This window comes from Gobius niger (genome assembly GCF_951799975.1).
Source record: "Gobius niger genome assembly, chromosome: 18".
Classification (NCBI taxonomy): domain Eukaryota; kingdom Metazoa; phylum Chordata; class Actinopteri; order Gobiiformes; family Gobiidae; genus Gobius; species Gobius niger.
Window position 1 is genome coordinate 13,349,970 of NC_136869.1, and position 17,954 is coordinate 13,367,923.

A 17,954-nucleotide genomic window follows, 5' to 3' on the forward strand; every position below is an offset into this window, starting at 1 on the left:
CAGACTGGGAAAGAACATTCTCAGAGCCACATGTTTTTGCAGCAGCCTCTGAAATGGGTCAAGCTCAGGCCGTGGGGATATGCATGTGATTATGGAGGGCTGTGGGTTATTCTGTGTCTTGATACTGCACCAGTGAAGGGACTTAGAAGTGCTAAATGCACATCTTGAACTAGAGTAAACTCCAGTGTAAACGATATCAATGTTGTTTTTGTTCGTGTGGGCGTGTGTGCAAATGTCCACAACAATAACTGCTTTCATTTGCTGCAGCTGCCTGTGTATTTTGATAGAACTGTCTGTACTGAGGCATTGACATTAAACTATTCAATTCCAGCACCATTCTTGTGACAAACAAATAGCTTTCTTTTTACAGGCAAGTCATATTCATTTGCAATTAAAGAAGTCATTATAAAGCTAGGATAAGGTTGCCATTGAAGTTCCCCAACCCGGACTGGTCTGGGGATGCTCGACGTGGCTCGCACAGACTCCCAACTATGATGAATGACGTTAAATACAATACTAGTAGTATGAATAATCAGAAAATTGCATGAGGAACAGAAAACAAGGAGCAAGGAAAATATTGAAACAGTTTCCTTGACTGGTGAGTTGACTAACGTTAGCACTGCCGCCATTTCTTGACAAACTCTTGGTTGTGATGCACCTGCACCTCCTGGATGTAGTGTAGGCATCTTTTCTCATAAAAGATGCAGAACACGCTGCTTGAGACAAAGCTGTGGAGGGCACACTCGGGGCTGTTAATCTTTTATAGCACAAAGAGAGTAGGTAAAACATAGCATATTACAAGAAGAAAAGTGCCCTCCTTTTATAGATATTTCTGAATTTAGAAAGGAGAGAACATCGAGCAAGCATGATAACATTATAGGGCTGGACAATATGGTTAAAAGATTCATCATGATTTTTTTTTCACATATTGATCAATCTCGATTTTCAAAAATAAACACATGGAGCTGATTCATGAACTTAGACATATCTTTTATACAAACCTCTGGTCAAACAAAAAATGAATGCTTTCCTCCAGTTTCATATAACACATTAAAGACACACACAAAAAAACACATTTGGAAGAAAAAATAACTTCAAAATAAGCTGTGTTTCAGTTTAATGCAGCCAAAATCTGGAACAGTCTTCATGAGGACTGCACCCTTGCCTTTTACTGAAATTGATTCTTGTAATTTTATGCAACTGTGAAGCACTTTGAATTGCCTTGTGTAGGAATTGTGCTCGACATATAAACTTGCCTTCCCTAAAAATCTAACTCACTTTACCATTTATTTATTTAAACTTGTTTAAGGCTTTCTAAACTGCAGAGGCTTACTGCACATTTGCTAACCACACATGAGGTAGTCTTACAAACACGTCACATAAATCCTTATCTTGATAACCACTTACTTGAGATTACTTCACTTGTTTCCAGTAAAACATATGTCACAAGCCCGGGCACAGACTGCTGCTGCTGCTCCCCGCCCCAATGGCAAATAGAGCACAGAAGGATTGGAATGTAAAAGCACATAAAATACTTCACAGTTTGATATAGGCAAACTGTACAGAGATTTTCAACAACAATAGGGACTGATTTTGTGCTGTCGCAATACTAAATTTAAAACTTCAAAATGCAATACTTGACTTTTTCCCATTCAAAAGATAGAATATTTTGCACTGGTGCTTCATATTTCAAGTACCATACACTGAACTCCTGTCTCTTTACAGCGGTTATAGCCTATATTTAAAATGGTCATGGCTCACTTTATTGTCCTCCAAGGGAAATTCATCATTTGACTCATCCTTTGATGCCCCTGTGCCAACCTGTAAGAAGCAGTGAGCGGCCGCAGTGCAGTGCCCGGGGACTCATCTCCAGATGTCGAGCCAAGCTATTGGTCAGAATCCCCTGACTAGAGGAATATCCTATTATGCAGGTTTTTTTTTATGGCAGAGATTAGTTTAGATCAGTGATTCTCAACTGGTATGGTGTTCACCCTAGGATGACAAGCCAAGAGCCAAATACGACTTCCACTTGTGAAATAAAATCTAAAATATTGTCTTTATACTTTTTCTGTGCATAAATCTTAATAGGAATGTTTTCTGGGAAAGTCTCGCAACCCACTTCTGATCAATCTATTTGATAACCCAATATTTGAGGGCAAGTTGTGCAGATGACAGCTAGTTCTTGTGTTTTGTTCAAAATAAATAATGGCAAGTGGCATGGAAATCCCAATGAGCAAAGATGAAAATATATGACTAATTCTCTCGCTGGTATGTGGTTTGACCTGTTTTGAGTAACAAGGGCGTATGATTCTTTCTTGGTTGAGCTTTGGTGTTTAAACAAGCTTTTACAACAACCACTCCTTATTGCAATACAGAACAGACTTCAAGATATTTGCCTTGAAAGGATTTGCATTTTTTCTTTTGCAAAGCTGTATCCAAATATGACTTACAAAAGCAGTACTGACAGATGTGCTGGACATGCTGGACACCAAAGTATATATTTAGCACTCTAGGCACTCACGCACGTCAATATTTGCATCCTGAGGCCTATCTAATGTGAAAGGGCTAAAAGCATGATCAGCATTCAGACACACACAAACACTTTGGAAAAACAGGAGTACAGTAAGAAGGAGACTGAAGATGTCCTCTGATTGTCCCACTTAGAGCTCCACTCAGGGGGAGCGAAATGGAAACCCCATTTAGACAGATGGAGAGTGGCTTCGACTGAAGGGTGTGTGGATGTGTCAAATGCACTGGTAAACAGTAACTAGATACTAGGGCTGGCACAATACATTGTTCTGCGATATTCAGCAATATGCCTTTGTCGCAATACCAAGTATCAATATTTTATCAAAGTATCAACACTTTTTAAGGGACAGGAACAGTTACACAGCACTTTAGGTTAAACCTACATTTTGCTGTGACAATACACTTTACAGTCTTGTTATGTTCCACTGGCAGACAAACACAAAAAATGTCTAATTCTCTAATTCACTGGGGAATACACTGTCTTCACCTAAAAAGCGACAATGGTACCGTGCACTCCTGGTCATAATTGTCAGGGCGTATCATGTAAGTTCATGTAACACTTTAGCTTCTTTTAAACAGCTTTATTTTGCTCCAAATAATCCCTACCTCGAGGACGGTGCTGCTGATTATATAAAAGTGTTCAACTAAACTCAGACTTATTCGTAACAAGGCAATGTGTTGCCTCAGCCACCACCAACATTGTGTCAACCCCACTTGCAAATACACAGTAATTGATTACTGGACCATTTAGTGAGAGGCACAGGTGGCTCTGGCTATGTTAAACAGTAGACCCCCACGAACAGTTTGGGCGTCCATTCATTGTCTCATTATGTAGAAACGGAAGCCACTCATGAGTAACCTCCCTGACCCACTGGCCATCTGCTCCCCTGTCATCTTCAAGTTTACCCAGTCAAACAGCCTACAAAGAGTCTGGCTTGTATTTTATGCTTTCATGGTTATCATGTTTCTTTTTAGGTTATTCTTTATTCAGGCATTTAAAATACTTTACTCTTTACAAGGTCAAGCTTAATACTTAAAATAATGTGTGTGAGGTGGTGGGTGGGGTGAACTAGTCGAATAAAGCTGAACACAATAGCTGCTGGTTATTTGCAAAAAATACTCTGTGATGAGCCAATTTGAGTGCTGAAATAAGTGGGTTATAGGGTCTGCATTTTGAGCTCCTGAGATGGAGGAACTGAATGAAACTTGAACATTTCCAAGAGTGTTTTACATAAAGAACAACATTACAACAGTGATAAAAGCTCAAAAATTAGGCTCTAGGGTCCCTATAATACTATGCGACAAAATTAAACTATGAAGAATAAAAAAATAAAATAAAAAGACTCAAGTCAGGTGTTTGCTGGAAAGACACCACATGAGTGACATCTGGGCAGAAAAACACTGAGATGATACGCCACTCTCTGGGGACACCCTCGTATGTGTGTGTGTGTTGAGTTGGTGTTCTCGTCTGGGACTCGGTTTGTGTTGTTGTGGGGTGCCCCGGGTGGATGAATGCAGACATTGTTTGCTTGCATTGGGCCGGAAGAGTAGAGCCGGCAGTAGAAGGAAGAAGAGAGAGAGAAGTTGGTTAAGGAAAGATGGAAGGAGGGGAGAGGAGGCTGAAAGTGGGTCGGGGTACCAGGGAGACTCAGGGGGGAGGGGAGGAAGAGAAGACTGCAAAGAGAGCACCCACTTTGGATCAGACACTCCGACTTAAAACTACTCTGATGTGGGGAAGATGACAGAATGATGCTAAGTAAGGAATGGGGCTTGTAGGACGATTATATTAGAGTTTAACATGGCCAGGTTTGTTTAAACAGAATGGCAATTGTTTTAGAATTACATGCGTGATGAACACTGGCAACTGCTGATTTTTATTTAAAGACATTTCCTCTTTCTCCCTAAGAGCCAGAGTTTAGAAAAACAGTGTGATTAATAAGCTTGATCAGATTAGATGAGTGTGAAGAAGCCTCTGAGAAAGAGAAGCAACATGTTCTCAACTAAAAACAAACCAGTCCATGTTGATGACTTTAAAAACCTCTGTCACTACTACTACTCTGCAAAATTCCTGGACAACTGAAAGCTTACACAAACAGCGAGAATAAAGTACAAACTTTAGAGTGTAGCCTGAATGAGGACCCCTCAGAGCCATATGGTCGCCTACACTGAGGTTTGTCTGTGGTTGTTCTGCTGAAGCACTTGTTTGTAATCCATACAAGCTTAATCCTCTGATACTGCTGATCAACAGTCTTTCATTGAGTCATCCAACTCAGACCTTGGCACCATGAGTAAACAAGTCTAGTCTAGACCAGTGATTCTCAATATTTTTCCAACACAAGTACCACCAGGCTAAGATTAAATTAGTCCCAAACCGGATCTAAAAAGGGTATATAAAGTCGATGTGACTCTTAGAGACTATAGGATAGTCTCTAGGACTACATTATCTCTAAATTGAGTGTAATAACATATACACCAGATGTAAACAAAACAAAACAAAACAAAACAAAACAAAACAAAACAAAACAAAACAAAACAAAACAAAACAAAACAAAACAAAACAAAACAAAACAAAACAAAACAAAACAAAACAAAACAAAACAAAACAAAACAAAACACCACTTTACTTAAATGGAAGACTACAGCATACATCTAAAATTGCAGATAATCCTGAGCACCAAATATTACCAGTGGTACATGTACCACAGTTTGAGAGCCATTGGTTAGACACTGGTTAGTAACTTGTTTATGCATGCCTGGTGTGGTTTTGGTTTGTTATTAATCATCTACATCTTCTTCTGTACCTTTGCCCCCAGTGTGGAAATATAATGTCATGATATGAAATAGTAAAATAAGCCTCAATAATAATGAGGTGAAATAACCCACTCAGAGGGATGAGAGAGTCCACAAGTTGGACATGGATGAACAGATGAACACCACAGCACTAGTGACAGGGAAGGTGGAGGAAAAGGATGGGGGAGGGAGCAGAGGACAGACCTGGCGTCCCGCCAACACTGACGAAAGCTGCTTAGCCCACCCAGTTGCTATGACTACAGTTAGGAGCAGCGCCCAGCATGTGAGTGTTGGTGCTACAGGAGAGGGAGGGAGAGGCAGAGAGAGAAAAGCAGCAGGCAGGCGTTGTACTAGTCAGAGTGGGAGTGAGAGCTGCAGACACAGGGAGGAGAGAGGGAGAATGTATGGAGCGGCTGCTGGAGAGCTCTGAGAGCAGAGAGGAAGAGAGCATTGGACAATGGAGGTGCAGGCGGACTGTTTGGAGCCCCCCAAGGTCCCACACACTGACCCACAACCAGCTGGAAGGATCAACAAGGCGGCGTTCAAACTCTTCGGAAAGAGGTCCACCGGGTCTGGGATGGCTAGCTTTTTTTCTTTCAGAAACAAAGGAGCTACAAATGGGGGAAACAACGGAAATTCAGACAATGGGAGTTCATTGAACGGGAATGGATCAGCTGCATCAGTGGAACTTGTTAGGAGCAAAACACACGATGGCCTGACAGACTCAAACATTGACACAGATGCACGGCCAGGGGAGGGACATCCCAACATGGAGGCGGTGCCTGTGAGGTCTCTAAGCAAATCGTTTAGCTTCTTCTCTTTTCTTAGACGTGGGAGTTTTAGAGCAAGTGACAATGGAGGGGCCGGGTTTGTACGAAGAGGGAGGGGCCTCAAGGGGTTCTTCAGCAGCATGCGATGGAGGCGCAAGGAAAAAACAACTGAGGTAGATGTGGAGGAGAAAGATGGAGCTAAAGAAAAAGGTGAGGAGATTTCTGAATGTGAAAAGGACATCACTCTTACCCTCGAGCCCCCTCCACCTAATCATGCCCAGGAGGTTTGTGGGAATACAACAGAGGAACCTGAACACCATGCATCAGAGACTCTCACCACAAGCGTTACCATGACACCCCAACACTGTGTTGCCATGCCAGGCCCATCTGGTGTGCCAGACAGCGCCTTCCCTTTCACGCCCACCGACTCGCCTCTTCACCCCGCCATCCCCAAAACCAAAGCCTCCATTTCCAGCCTCAGCCCATCCCTCGCAACCCCCCCACTGGACCGCTGCAGCACAGGCGACCCCCCCTCTGAGCCCTCTGTCGATCGACTCTGCTCCTTGCTCTTTACTGATGTCACGTCCCTCAAAAGCTTTGATTCACTCACGGGCTGTGGTGACATTATTGCAGATGCAGAGGAGGAAGGCCCGACAGGCAATGGAGGCAGTGGCACCAGCAGCAGCAGCAGTGGGGGCGGAGGGGGAAGTAGTACTGCTTGTGTGAGTGCAGTCAGAGTCCCCAGTATCACCTGCAGTGCCATGACTCGAATGTCCCCATGTAAACCCCCTCTGCACCCCCAAGTGACCCAGGTCTACTCCACCAGCTCCATACCAGCTGCTCTTCCAGCACACGTCAGGCCGCCGGATTCCCCTCCGCAGCACCAAAACGGAAGCGGGATAGTGGCCTACATGGGTGGAGGCGAGGAAATGGCCAGTCCCGAAGGGGTGGATGATGCCGACATGCAGGGGCTCTGGCACATGCTCCCTTCTACAGCAGACAACTCCCCAGCGTTACCCCGAAGCCACCAACCTACATCTACAGCCCCCACTTCCACATACCCACCTCACTCCATATCAAACCAACCCACCACTCACTTGTCCTCAGCTGGGAAGAGTGCAGAAAGAAAGGCACCCCAAATGAAAGCTCTAGGTCTCAGTAAGATCCCTGTTGTTGGCGGGGCAGGGGGCCGTGCTGCCAAACCCCCTCTTCCGCCTTCACATAATCGCAATCCAACATCACCAAGTGAAAAAGAGCTGCTCAGTGATGAGGGGTACTGGGACACCCCCTCTGCTACCCCCATGGCAACGCCAGACGAAAGCGGGGTACAGCCCAACCAGAAGTTAGCCCTATCCCGTGACAGTTGTTCAGGGGACCACTTATATGACCTCTACAATGACCCGGACGAGGATGACGATCTGGAACTAAACAGTACCCCCTCTCCATCGTCCGAATACAAACTCAGCCCCACATCCCAAAATACTCCTCCATCCTCTTCGTCATCTTCCTCTTTCCGCTCAGTCAAAGGGAGCACCAGCCTTCCCCGGGATTCTAAGATCCCCAAAAGTTCAAGGCCAACGTCGCCACCCCATTCAACAAGCCACTCAGCCTTGTCATCCGTCCAAGAAGCCGAACTCTCCCCGCCAAAGACCCAAGCACCCCCTCCGGCCCGAACACGAATCCCGGTTTCCAAGGTGCCAGTCCGTCGCTCTGGAAACAAACCTGGCAACAAACCTGGCAACACAGCAAGAGGGGCAGCCAACCAGAAGTAGCACCCGCCATTGGAGTTACATAGATCTGCCCTTTTTCTTTATGATCACAAATGTACCGGGCCAAAAGTGAGAAATACTGAGCTGCGGAGTTAACAGGCAGTGCATTTTTCTCAAATCTTTAAAAACTCTCAGTCCTAAGTGTTGGGCTTCCTGAATAGAATACGTGGTTTTGTTCACTGAGAAAGTCACGAGGAGGCTCAAAAAAGTTGTGTTAACACTTCGAAGCCCACACTGGAATTTTGGAGGCTAACTCTTGACAAAAGATGAACATGCAATAGACTAATACTGGCCTTGGAACTTGAAACTGGAAACTTCTTCGGTCCTACTCAGAGTTTTGACAGCCATTTGAAAACTTCAGATCAACACTGCACACTGCAGCAAAGCAGAGCACCTTTTAAACATGGGATTCTACACGGTTATATCCAATATACCCACAAGGACCTAACCCAATCAAAGCTTGTTCTTTTTTATACTTTTGTTATGTCATTTTGTCTAATCAGTAACAAATTACCTCCTAATTTTCTATTTTAGCCAAAGTTGAGGAAATTGTCAGCTTTTGCAAACTACTACTGCAATGTGAGTTTGGACATTCTATTCTTGGTCCTTTATGACCGCACACTAGTTAAATTTGTGTGTCCCTGAGATATGGGAGGGGGCGTGTTAAAACTTGTCTGAAATGTCTCGTTCACTGTAAAAAGTGGCATGCTGCCTTTGAGGAATGCCACACAAAACCTGAGAAGGTGAGGCCTTTAGTTAACGTTTTGCTTTCTTTAGTTTCAATCTGTCACAGGCGCATATGACAAAATACTCTGGGATTAAAGAGTTAAGGATTATCACTGGAGCCGTTTGCAATAGTACTGCACTGGAGTTTCATAAAACAGAAAAGCATTTTGTACATTCTCAATAATCTAAGCATGTAATTTACAGAAACAGAAAGTCAACTTCTCAGTTATGCTGTTTCGACACTGCTACACTAACATTAAAAAAGATTGATTTCATAATGTTTTATAAGCTTCCATATCTGCACGCAAACTGTGACTGCACCAACTTTTCAAACTCAACTCTCTGGTTACTTTTTGTTTTGTTTGTTTGTCAAATGAGGTGAGCACTGAGGGAGACATCTTTTCTCGTTTGAAGTTCAGACAAGATCATTTTGACAAAAGTGATGAGGAATGTAAATCTAGAAGCAACTTGAGCTGTTTCTGAAGTGAGCCATTATTTAAAAGGTATAATGTACAGGATATACAAACAAAAAACATCCTTTAATTGAACTCTTCCCAACAATGTGGAGGTGAATGTACTGTATTTTGGACAAATGAAGTACAAAGATACTTCTGGATATCCTGCATAGTATGCCTTTCAAATGAATAATATAATACCATTGTGCTGTAATGATCATGCCCAGGCCTTTTATACTATTATCCTGGAAGCTACTGTATGAATCTGAATGTAGCTCGATATACTGTAGGTCCCAGGGATAAAATGTTCTTTACTTCCATTTTGTCTTCGCATTTTAATTATGTAGATTTTCTGTCATACAGGTTGCCACAATGAAAACATGATTAAGATTATCAGATTATCTGGCCATAAAGTTGTTCTTTCACACTCAAAAGTATTATGTATTAACTATTATGGCACATTACTTGCCCTTTACAAATGTAAGATAACTGCTTCCTATTTTAGTCTTGATGGTTCATTTAGCTGTCATAGAAAGAACATAGCTAGTGGCTTAAGGATTTCTAAAATATCTTACTGTAAGGATATAACTAGGTGGCCACTTGTCGCTGTTAAAGCTTTCCATCTCGTTGAAAATGTGTCGATTGATCCATGACAAGGTTCAGGCTCAGATATCTCTTCAGTCTCTCAGTGGTAATGTATGGGGCAGAGTGGACTGGCGTAACCTGATCTTGACTCTCAGACAAAGAAGGCACAGTGACGCTAAATTTTGCTTCTCCATACGTGGCCATTTTGGATAGTTGTTATCATTTTAAAGAGTATAAGTGTGGTACAGGGTGCAAGGCAACAATCAAGATTTTAAGTAATGCTGATTTTAGTTTTTTCATTCCCATGTTTTGAAATCATAAACTGCAAAAATACTCTCAGTACGACAAACTGGACAAGCTGTGATCATATGCACTATACTTCAGGTTTTACGGGCGCTCCTGGATTGACACCATTGATATGCCAAAGTTTAATAGCACTTATTCTTGCTTCTTTAGTTCATCTTAAGAACCATCTCATCTGTTGCTTTGGTATATAAGCAATCACAGGGGTCCCTGATAATACAAACAGGCTGGAATTATGTTTTTTTTTTTTTTTTTACCAATGTGTCCATAAAAAGCACAATTTTCTGTTTCCTCTAAGTCTATTGTGTTAATTATGTTTGTTTGATGCATTTCCACGTTTTCATATTTAATGAATGAATAAAAAATGTATTTGAGCTAAATGTTACAGTTGAGACTTATTACTAAGACATGTTAACCTGGCTAACACCAGGCTGCTGTGTGCGCTCGAATTATTTCGAACTGCACAACAGCCTGGGGACCATGGCCCAAATTTTCCGGTGGATTTGGGAACCAATCACAGAGCGAGGAAGGACGGCAAGATGATGACGCACGGAAGCTTGTAGTTTATTTACGGATAAAAAAATAAAAAAAAGTTTATTTACGGATCCAACATGACAGCAGCAGACACGATGGTATTTTTCGATCAAGCTTTACACCGTGTTCTAAATAGTTTAGCTCAAAAGTTTACAGCGGGTACGTCATACGTCATCTCATGCGATGATACGATTGGCTATGGCTACGTGCAGACGCAAGATACTTTTTTTTTTTTTCGTATCGCCCAATAAACGAGTATGGACCATTGACAGTATCGTAAACCACACCTCTCCTACGAGAAAATGCATTGGTGGTCCCCAGACTAAATATCACTTGTGATTTTAGTCTGGTGTTAGCCAGGCTAAAGACATGTGGGAAGTGATATTTGAAGTGTTTGGGTATTTCCCCCCCCCAGAGTTATCACAACAAATCATCTGATTCCAATTTATAATATTTTGCTTTCTGATTTGCTAGTAGCTCTTGCTGATGTAAAACTAATACCTTCAGAGTGGCCAAGCAGTGTTTCTCAAATTGTGGTACTTTTCAGCTTCTTCAGCTAACACTCAGTTTAGACACAATTCAACGAAATGTAGGTCTGTTTCAAACCCTTTTTTGTCCTGATTTGATCTTAATCTAGGCCTGGTGGCTGCACAAATATTTCATAAAATAGCACTAGGAGTAAAAAAAAAAGTGAAAGCACTGGTACAAAACATTCACTGCTCATTTGTGACCCCAGTGGTTAATATAGAGTAAAACAGTTAATAACAAAACTACAACAGATGTCGCCTGATTTCCCTTCTCAGTTTTAACGCTCCCATGAGTAAACAGGCAGAGGGTGTTACTAAACAGGTCTGATTCGCTTGTGGCCTCACTGTTGTTATGCACTTGGAGAGAGATGTGCTGGGCTTAGGAGAAATGGCTTTTCAATACAGTTCATTGATCTTTGCATCCAGAGGGACAGATCTGTCCTCGTCAGCTTCGCTCACAAAGAAACAGAAACAGGTTGTGTCTACAGAAAGCCAGCTGGTGCTTTGCCTATGCTATCTATGCATGTGTCTTGAACAGCTACATTCACTTTTCATGTAGCTTTGACAATATGCTGTGTAGTGGTAGTTGTTGGATTTGGTGCATTGCGAATCCCCCCTTGTATTGGTGCAGCAAAACCCCCATTTCCCCCCACCTCCCCTCTTTCCTCCTGCCCTGTTTCAGCACGCTGAGGTTTATGTAAAATCCTTACGTAAGAGAATAACAACGAGCCGTACCAGCCCACTAGATCAAAGCTGGAGATGCCGTGTGCTACATCCATTAATCTGATGCTAAAGGCTGCATATGCACAGTCCTTGAGTGCACTGTCTGAGGTCATGTGCAAATGAACAGAACAGAGGACTTAGTTTGTTTTGCACAATTTTCACACTAAACAAATGGCTGCAAAGGCAAACGGGATTTACAGAGGGAAATAAGGAGGCTATTGTGCACAACAACACGAACCTCAAGTGCTGCTAAATCAAGCCACAGTCGCTTCAGATGAGTAGTCACTACAGGCAAAAGCAGAGCACTATGATTAAACACATACAGTGCTTCATTAGGAACATTTTGTTTCAATAGAGACATTTATTCCATTATGATCTAAAGTAGTGTGGTTGTAATGGTAACTTATTGCAGCTACAAAATGTGTTTATTAGGGTTTATAAGGGTTCTGTGATCAGCTGGCTTGCAGATGACATATTATTCAATATCTCCACTGTGCAATGGGCTCCACAGAGTTAGATCACAAAAGCAGCACAGCTTTGTTGCAAATGGGTCAGTTGTCCCCATCCCAGAGGTCAGACTATTGAAATTTGTGAAACTGTATAAGGGTAAATAAGAAATAGGTGTGGTTATGGCAGCCTTGGAACAGGCAGAGTATAAACAGACCTTGTGTGTTAAACCAGTTTCATATTTGACAAGAATGAACAGAAACTTCGACAGATAGAAGCAAAATGTTCTGAACTTCATCAACTCAGTGCAGTTGACGGTATTTAAAAAATACTCTACAATGGAAGATACCAGAACAACTAAGATCATAAACAAGTAACATTCTTAGGTCTGTGCTATTGACTTGAGAGGTTGAGGTTTTGTTAATACAGGAAGATGATTTTGTCTTACTTGAATGAATACCCTTCAACTTCATCTCCTTGGGCACAATGATTCCATAAGAATTTGGCAAAGCTTTCTTGTTAATAAAATAGTTAATTCCCAGGTTGTCCAGTGAATCGCTGAAGTAAAATGACGGGACAGCATTAGAGACTATACTTTGCAAATATTGTCCTAAAAGTCATTTGTTTATTTTAACCATGTTGTATCTCAGTCAGAAAAAGTGGGTTGTACTGTACAAGATGGCAGGCGTATGTCAGCTTACATGCAGTTTAATATTTCATAAGCATGAACTGCCTAGTAACTGCCTTATCTTACCCCATTGCATCACCACTGGCTGTGTGCACTTGTTTGGGGAAGCACGTCAGATTTGTAAATGCAGGACACGTGAGAGAAGAAGAGGAGCGTCTCAAGCACCATTCAAAAGCTTGTACCCCACATTGAGCACGGCAGCCTCTCTGCTGTGGTTTCCATAGCAACCTCACTAGGTCAGCCAATCAGCAAAGGGTGGGCGGGCCAGTGAGGAGGATGGGTGCTGATGTTTGGGGGTGGTGGCTGCTGACATATAGTGTGACTTTGACAAGTGCTTAAACATGTGCTGGATTTTTACTATGAACAATACAGAATGCTACACAATTTGAGATACAACTAGGCCACTACTTTCATGAGAGGGAACTCCCTGAACAGAATCTCCTTACTTGCACTTCTACTTGTTTGATTGGAGGGGAAATTATCCTGGTAAAGAGTAGTAAAAGTGTAAGAAAAGTGTGTTTCTTATTTTATTATATTTGGGTACCCACCTTGCAATCATTAAGAGTTTTTTGTGGTCTGATTATGTTCTTGTTAGAAGAAACATCATGTATATGAACATAGACCTCCATACTCAAGCACAACTTTTGATTCTTGGTGAAATGTACTTTTAGGGCTCAATAAGGAGCAAAGGTATGCAGATCTTATAAGACTATAAGCAGCAACAACACACTCAGTCGTCCCATAATCCAGAGCAGCAAACCATTCACCCACTTAGTCTTACAACGCTAGTGTTGAAAGAGGCAACACTTCAATAATTCAACATCTTCAATACGATCGGATATGCAGTATATGTACCTTGAGTTACAGTGAGGTCAGATGCAGTATGACTTAGTAGACAATAGGGCAGGTCAGATTTCAATTATGTAAGATTTGGTTTATGGTTTCATGTGGAATTGGCAAAAAACCTCAATCTAGGTGTAGACTTGACCAAATCTAGCTCACGTCCCAGAGACGGATCTTTGGGCGCTGCACCGTGGTCACTCACTGCACTTGTTTTCCTTGTGACATTGACGTTCAAATGCATACTTAAATTTCTTAAGGCAAAACAAAGGGCACCTAAACTGTAAGTCTTAACCTTCTGGCACATACAGTATCTCTGCATTTATGAAGAAAAAAAATTCTCACATGCGGCGGAATTCAAACTCAAACCTTCATTGAGAGCTGTGAACAGGCCACATGATTAATAGCGTTTGTCGGCTCAAGCACTTTAGAAAATTATCAGGTCCAGCCCTCACCCATACAGTATATACACATTATGCTCATGTCTTACTTTGACATAACTATGACATTCAAGGAACAAAATTGCAAATTGAAACAAAACCATAGTTTCATCGGCCATTCAATAGACACATATTATGTAAAAATGTGCATTTAATTATGAATGAATGCAAGCCTTTCATTGACAAAGAATGAAGTTCAGTCACAAGTTGAGAGTATAATATCATAAAGCACGTTTGCACTTATGGGTAATTCTGCTCCCTATAATTTTGAGAGGGTTGTCAGCCAGATGGAGGAGCAAGGCCCCACTCAGAAAAATCAAGTACAGTATAAAAACATCTTAAACAAACGAACATTAATGGAAAAGTTTAGCCTATGGAAAAGTTATAAAAGTTACAACAAACTGTCTCCCTGGAAAGATTCTTACTTCAGTCAATAAACCGGTATTCTCTTCAAGCAAAATGGCAAGGTACTCTACACTCATGTACAGTATATATACATTAACAGGCAATAACAATTACAAACAATCTGCCCCTAAAATACACATCTAATCAAGTTCTTACTCTGTGCTCATTATCTTTTGTACAAGTTCTTATTAAAATAAATAATAGAAAGAAAATATATGTTGATTGTAAACAAATAATGTCTTTTATACAGTAACGTTGTAACAGAATATATTACTTTACATAGCACCCTGCAAGCAAACTACTACAAACAGATGAGGCAAAACATTAAAGTACCATATGCTTCTTGTTATGACCTTAAATGCTTATATTTTTTCTAAAGTCCCTCCCTTTGCTGATCAGAATTCCTGATGCCATAATTTTGACCAATAAGACAAGCTTTTCCACAAACCAGCCAGTCAGGCCCAATCAGGAGGGAAGGGGGAGGGAGCTTGATCGTTTACTTTCAGAATGTTTTTCTACTTCTGCTCATTTTGCAAACTAAGATACAATCAGGAGCCCCAGTTTTAATGTTATGCCTCATCCTTAAACGCTGAGCTCACATTCTATTTCATTGGCGCCTCAATGTCCACCGTAATAAACGTGTACAAGATGTCCTTCTCTATCTTCTTAACAGTGTATTTGAGTGTATTCATCCCATCTCTGTCCATTGTCATCCTTGTATGATGAAGTTTGTCTGGATTTTGCGGGTTGGGTTCGTTGTGCACATCCCTGTTGTGTCTGATCATCCTGTATTTCCCGGTCTCCATGTCCGGCCTGGATATGGACATCCCCCGAAACACTATCCGTTGGTAGATATCATCATCCTCGCCACCCCAGCCCCAGAATGTATTAGAAAACCCATTGATCTTGATGTACTGATTTCTGGAAAGCGAAGAAACCCCGCCGTAGTAGCCGGTGTATGGCAGACGAAAGTTAAATTTATCCATTGCTACTGCCAAATGTCTGGGATTGTTGAAGCATCTGTAGAGGTTGCGGTCGTTAAGCGGAACCAAGTCAACGTCGGAGAAGACAAAACAGTCGTAATCGTAGACTTTAAGCACTTCCACGTAGCCGGCGTTCAAGAGTTTGGCTCGGTTGAAAATGCCTTCTCCATCCTGGTTGATGACAAACACGCCATAGTCAATCTGCTGTCTGATCAGGATGGGGTGGAGGTAGTAAAGCCAGTAACCCAAATGCTCATTGCGGTTTCGGAAGGGGATGATGATCGCCACCTGAAGAAACAGGAGAAGGTTTGAATTGTAGTGTCAAATCACAACTATTTATCCAGTATTTACACAAGAACATTTATTGTAAGCTACTTCTGTGAGTAGTTATGTTTCCTTATTAATAGTTATGTTTACTTTGTAATATAATTAGTATCTCTCTAAACAATTTGATTACTGCAACTGCAAGTAGTCTATTGCCACATTCAAACATGCACCTCCAGCAGGCTACAGTCCTACTCCAAAAATCCTGACTTTACCAGGACTTTAACCTCTTACCCCCCACTTGAACCGAGCACACTTTCTCCCATTCAGCTTTACCCAAATCTAAAAGCTTCTCAAATGGAGAGCTAATGCCTCATTTGAAAGCTAAGACCCACAGAAGTGATCGTAAGTTTTCGGCGCGTTTTTGTCAAATTTTGTTGCTTTTTCATAGCTTTTTTCATTGCTTTTATGACGTGTTTTTGTCACATTTTGGTTGCGTTTAGATTTTTTTTGGGGGGGTAAAGCCACTCTGGAGAAAATGCATGTGGTTTAGGTGGGGCTTAAGAGGTTAACCGGCAGTAGTTGCATATGTGAATGTATGCTTTCCCTTTTGGATTACATCACTACTCACTACTGACATATAACTTGAACTTTTACTTTTGTACTTGACAAGAACTATTTTTCAAGAATATACAGTACATTCATTTGTTTAAACCGGTATTTTGAGTACGTTTTGACTGTGCCATTGAACTGCTGTGACAAAGTAATTTCCCTTGTGGATCAATAGTTATCTACGTCTTACAAAGCAAAGGAAAGCGTGTGGCATCGACTGTAGTGTTTGGTACAAGTAGCAACAGAACATGTGGTTTTGAAGCAGCTTGAGGCATACAATCCAAAAGTTCACAGAACTTAGAGTTTAATATTCAGGCGGAGGACAGGCCTGATATCATTAGTAGAATTGTGTCGAAATGCAGATGTTTTTTGGGTAATATCTCTGTAATTACTGGGCCTATCCAAGTGATATAAAACTTGGCACAAAAAAAAAAGGACTAGGGTTATTTTCTTTCACTTTAGTATCAGAAAGTGTATAATAACAAATGCTTGAAAGTACTTGAACCCACAAGATTAATATTTAAAGTTTGTGGACCTAATCTCTAGTAAGCAATGATACGGTTCAGCATTTGTGGATTTTCTGTCTGGAGATTTCTTTCCAAAAAAAGTGAATTACTAAGAGAGCTGTACTAGGCCTGTCCTCCATCTGAAATCATGGTTGTCACGAAAGCGACCTATTCTACTGTACGTGCTATAATTGAGAGTTGAGTAATTATTATAAAGTGTAGTTACATGAAGGCTAATGTTTACAGTAGCATAGAAGCGCTGACATTTGAGCGTACCCTAACTGTAATAAAACACCTGGACAGTAGCATCTTACCTTGTGCTTGGAGACGCAGTCAGGCGGCTTGTATCTCCCTCCTTCGTGAAGAGTCCCGCTGTATTGCTTTCTCATATCATCCAAATTCACCTTAAAGTTAAATTCTATGCGCAAAGGTCCCTTCAGATCAGGTGGAGTCTCAGGGCACGCTGGCAAAACTGGCGGTTTTGCAGTAGTGACAGTTGTTTGGTCCGTTGTCTCATTCAAGTGTGTGCTGGAGTTTTTCCAAAATCCATTCATAGGAGCAATGATGGAATAAATGGGCTTTTTGAAAATAGTGATGTCTGTCCCATAGAGTAGCACCACATAAGCTGCCATAGAAATAAATCCAAAAGCGGCAAGGCTGAGAAAGATCTTTTTATACATCTTTCCTCTATGTTGGCCTTCCTGCTTTGTTCACAGCAGATCATGAATGGCACTCACCTGCATGGCTCTTTGCAAGTCAAAGGTGTTTCAGGGACTAGACTGGCCAGACAGGTTTATATTTCAACTTCCTTGTTCCACTGCATCCTTGTATCAGGTGAACCACAAAAACTGGGGTTAATAATTCATGAGGGGGACTTTCAACGTTCAAAATGATTATCACTTTTATAACAGTCAATAAATGTCTATAATGTAATACAAGCGGATTGAGTCACGCAGTCACAAGTCTCTGGACACACCTGTAAGCTACTGCTTTATCTGACCCAGGTGGCACGAACAAACAAAGTAAGAGTGCAACCTCATGCTATTAAAACAAACCAA

At 41.5% G+C, this 17,954-nt stretch overlaps 2 protein-coding genes across 2 annotated transcripts; one reads left to right on the forward strand and one right to left on the reverse strand.

Moving 5' to 3' along the window:
• Positions 1 to 5,641: 5,641 nt before the first annotated feature.
• Positions 5,642 to 10,291, forward strand: amer2 (APC membrane recruitment protein 2). The gene has a single exon (XM_079576039.1). The coding sequence runs from the start codon at positions 5,777 to 5,779 to the stop codon at positions 7,859 to 7,861; it is 2,085 nt and encodes a 694-aa protein (XP_079432165.1). The 5' UTR covers positions 5,642 to 5,776; the 3' UTR covers positions 7,862 to 10,291.
• Positions 10,292 to 15,064: 4,773 nt separating this feature from the next.
• LOC306977909 (beta-1,4-galactosyltransferase 1-like) lies at positions 15,065 to 17,450 on the reverse strand (the record flags this gene model as incomplete). The annotated part of the gene is made up of 2 exons (XM_079576348.1): positions 15,065 to 15,802; positions 17,211 to 17,450. The coding sequence occupies 2 exons, from the start codon at positions 17,448 to 17,450 to the stop codon at positions 15,134 to 15,136; spliced, it is 909 nt and encodes a 302-aa protein (XP_079432474.1). The 3' UTR covers positions 15,065 to 15,133.
• Positions 17,451 to 17,954: the final 504 nt, after the last annotated feature.

Bases quoted from the DNA above. Each gene is read 5' to 3' on its own strand.
- amer2 (XM_079576039.1), top strand. From the start codon at position 5,777: ATGGAGGTGCAGGCGGACTGTTTGGAGCCCCCCAAGGTCCCACACACT.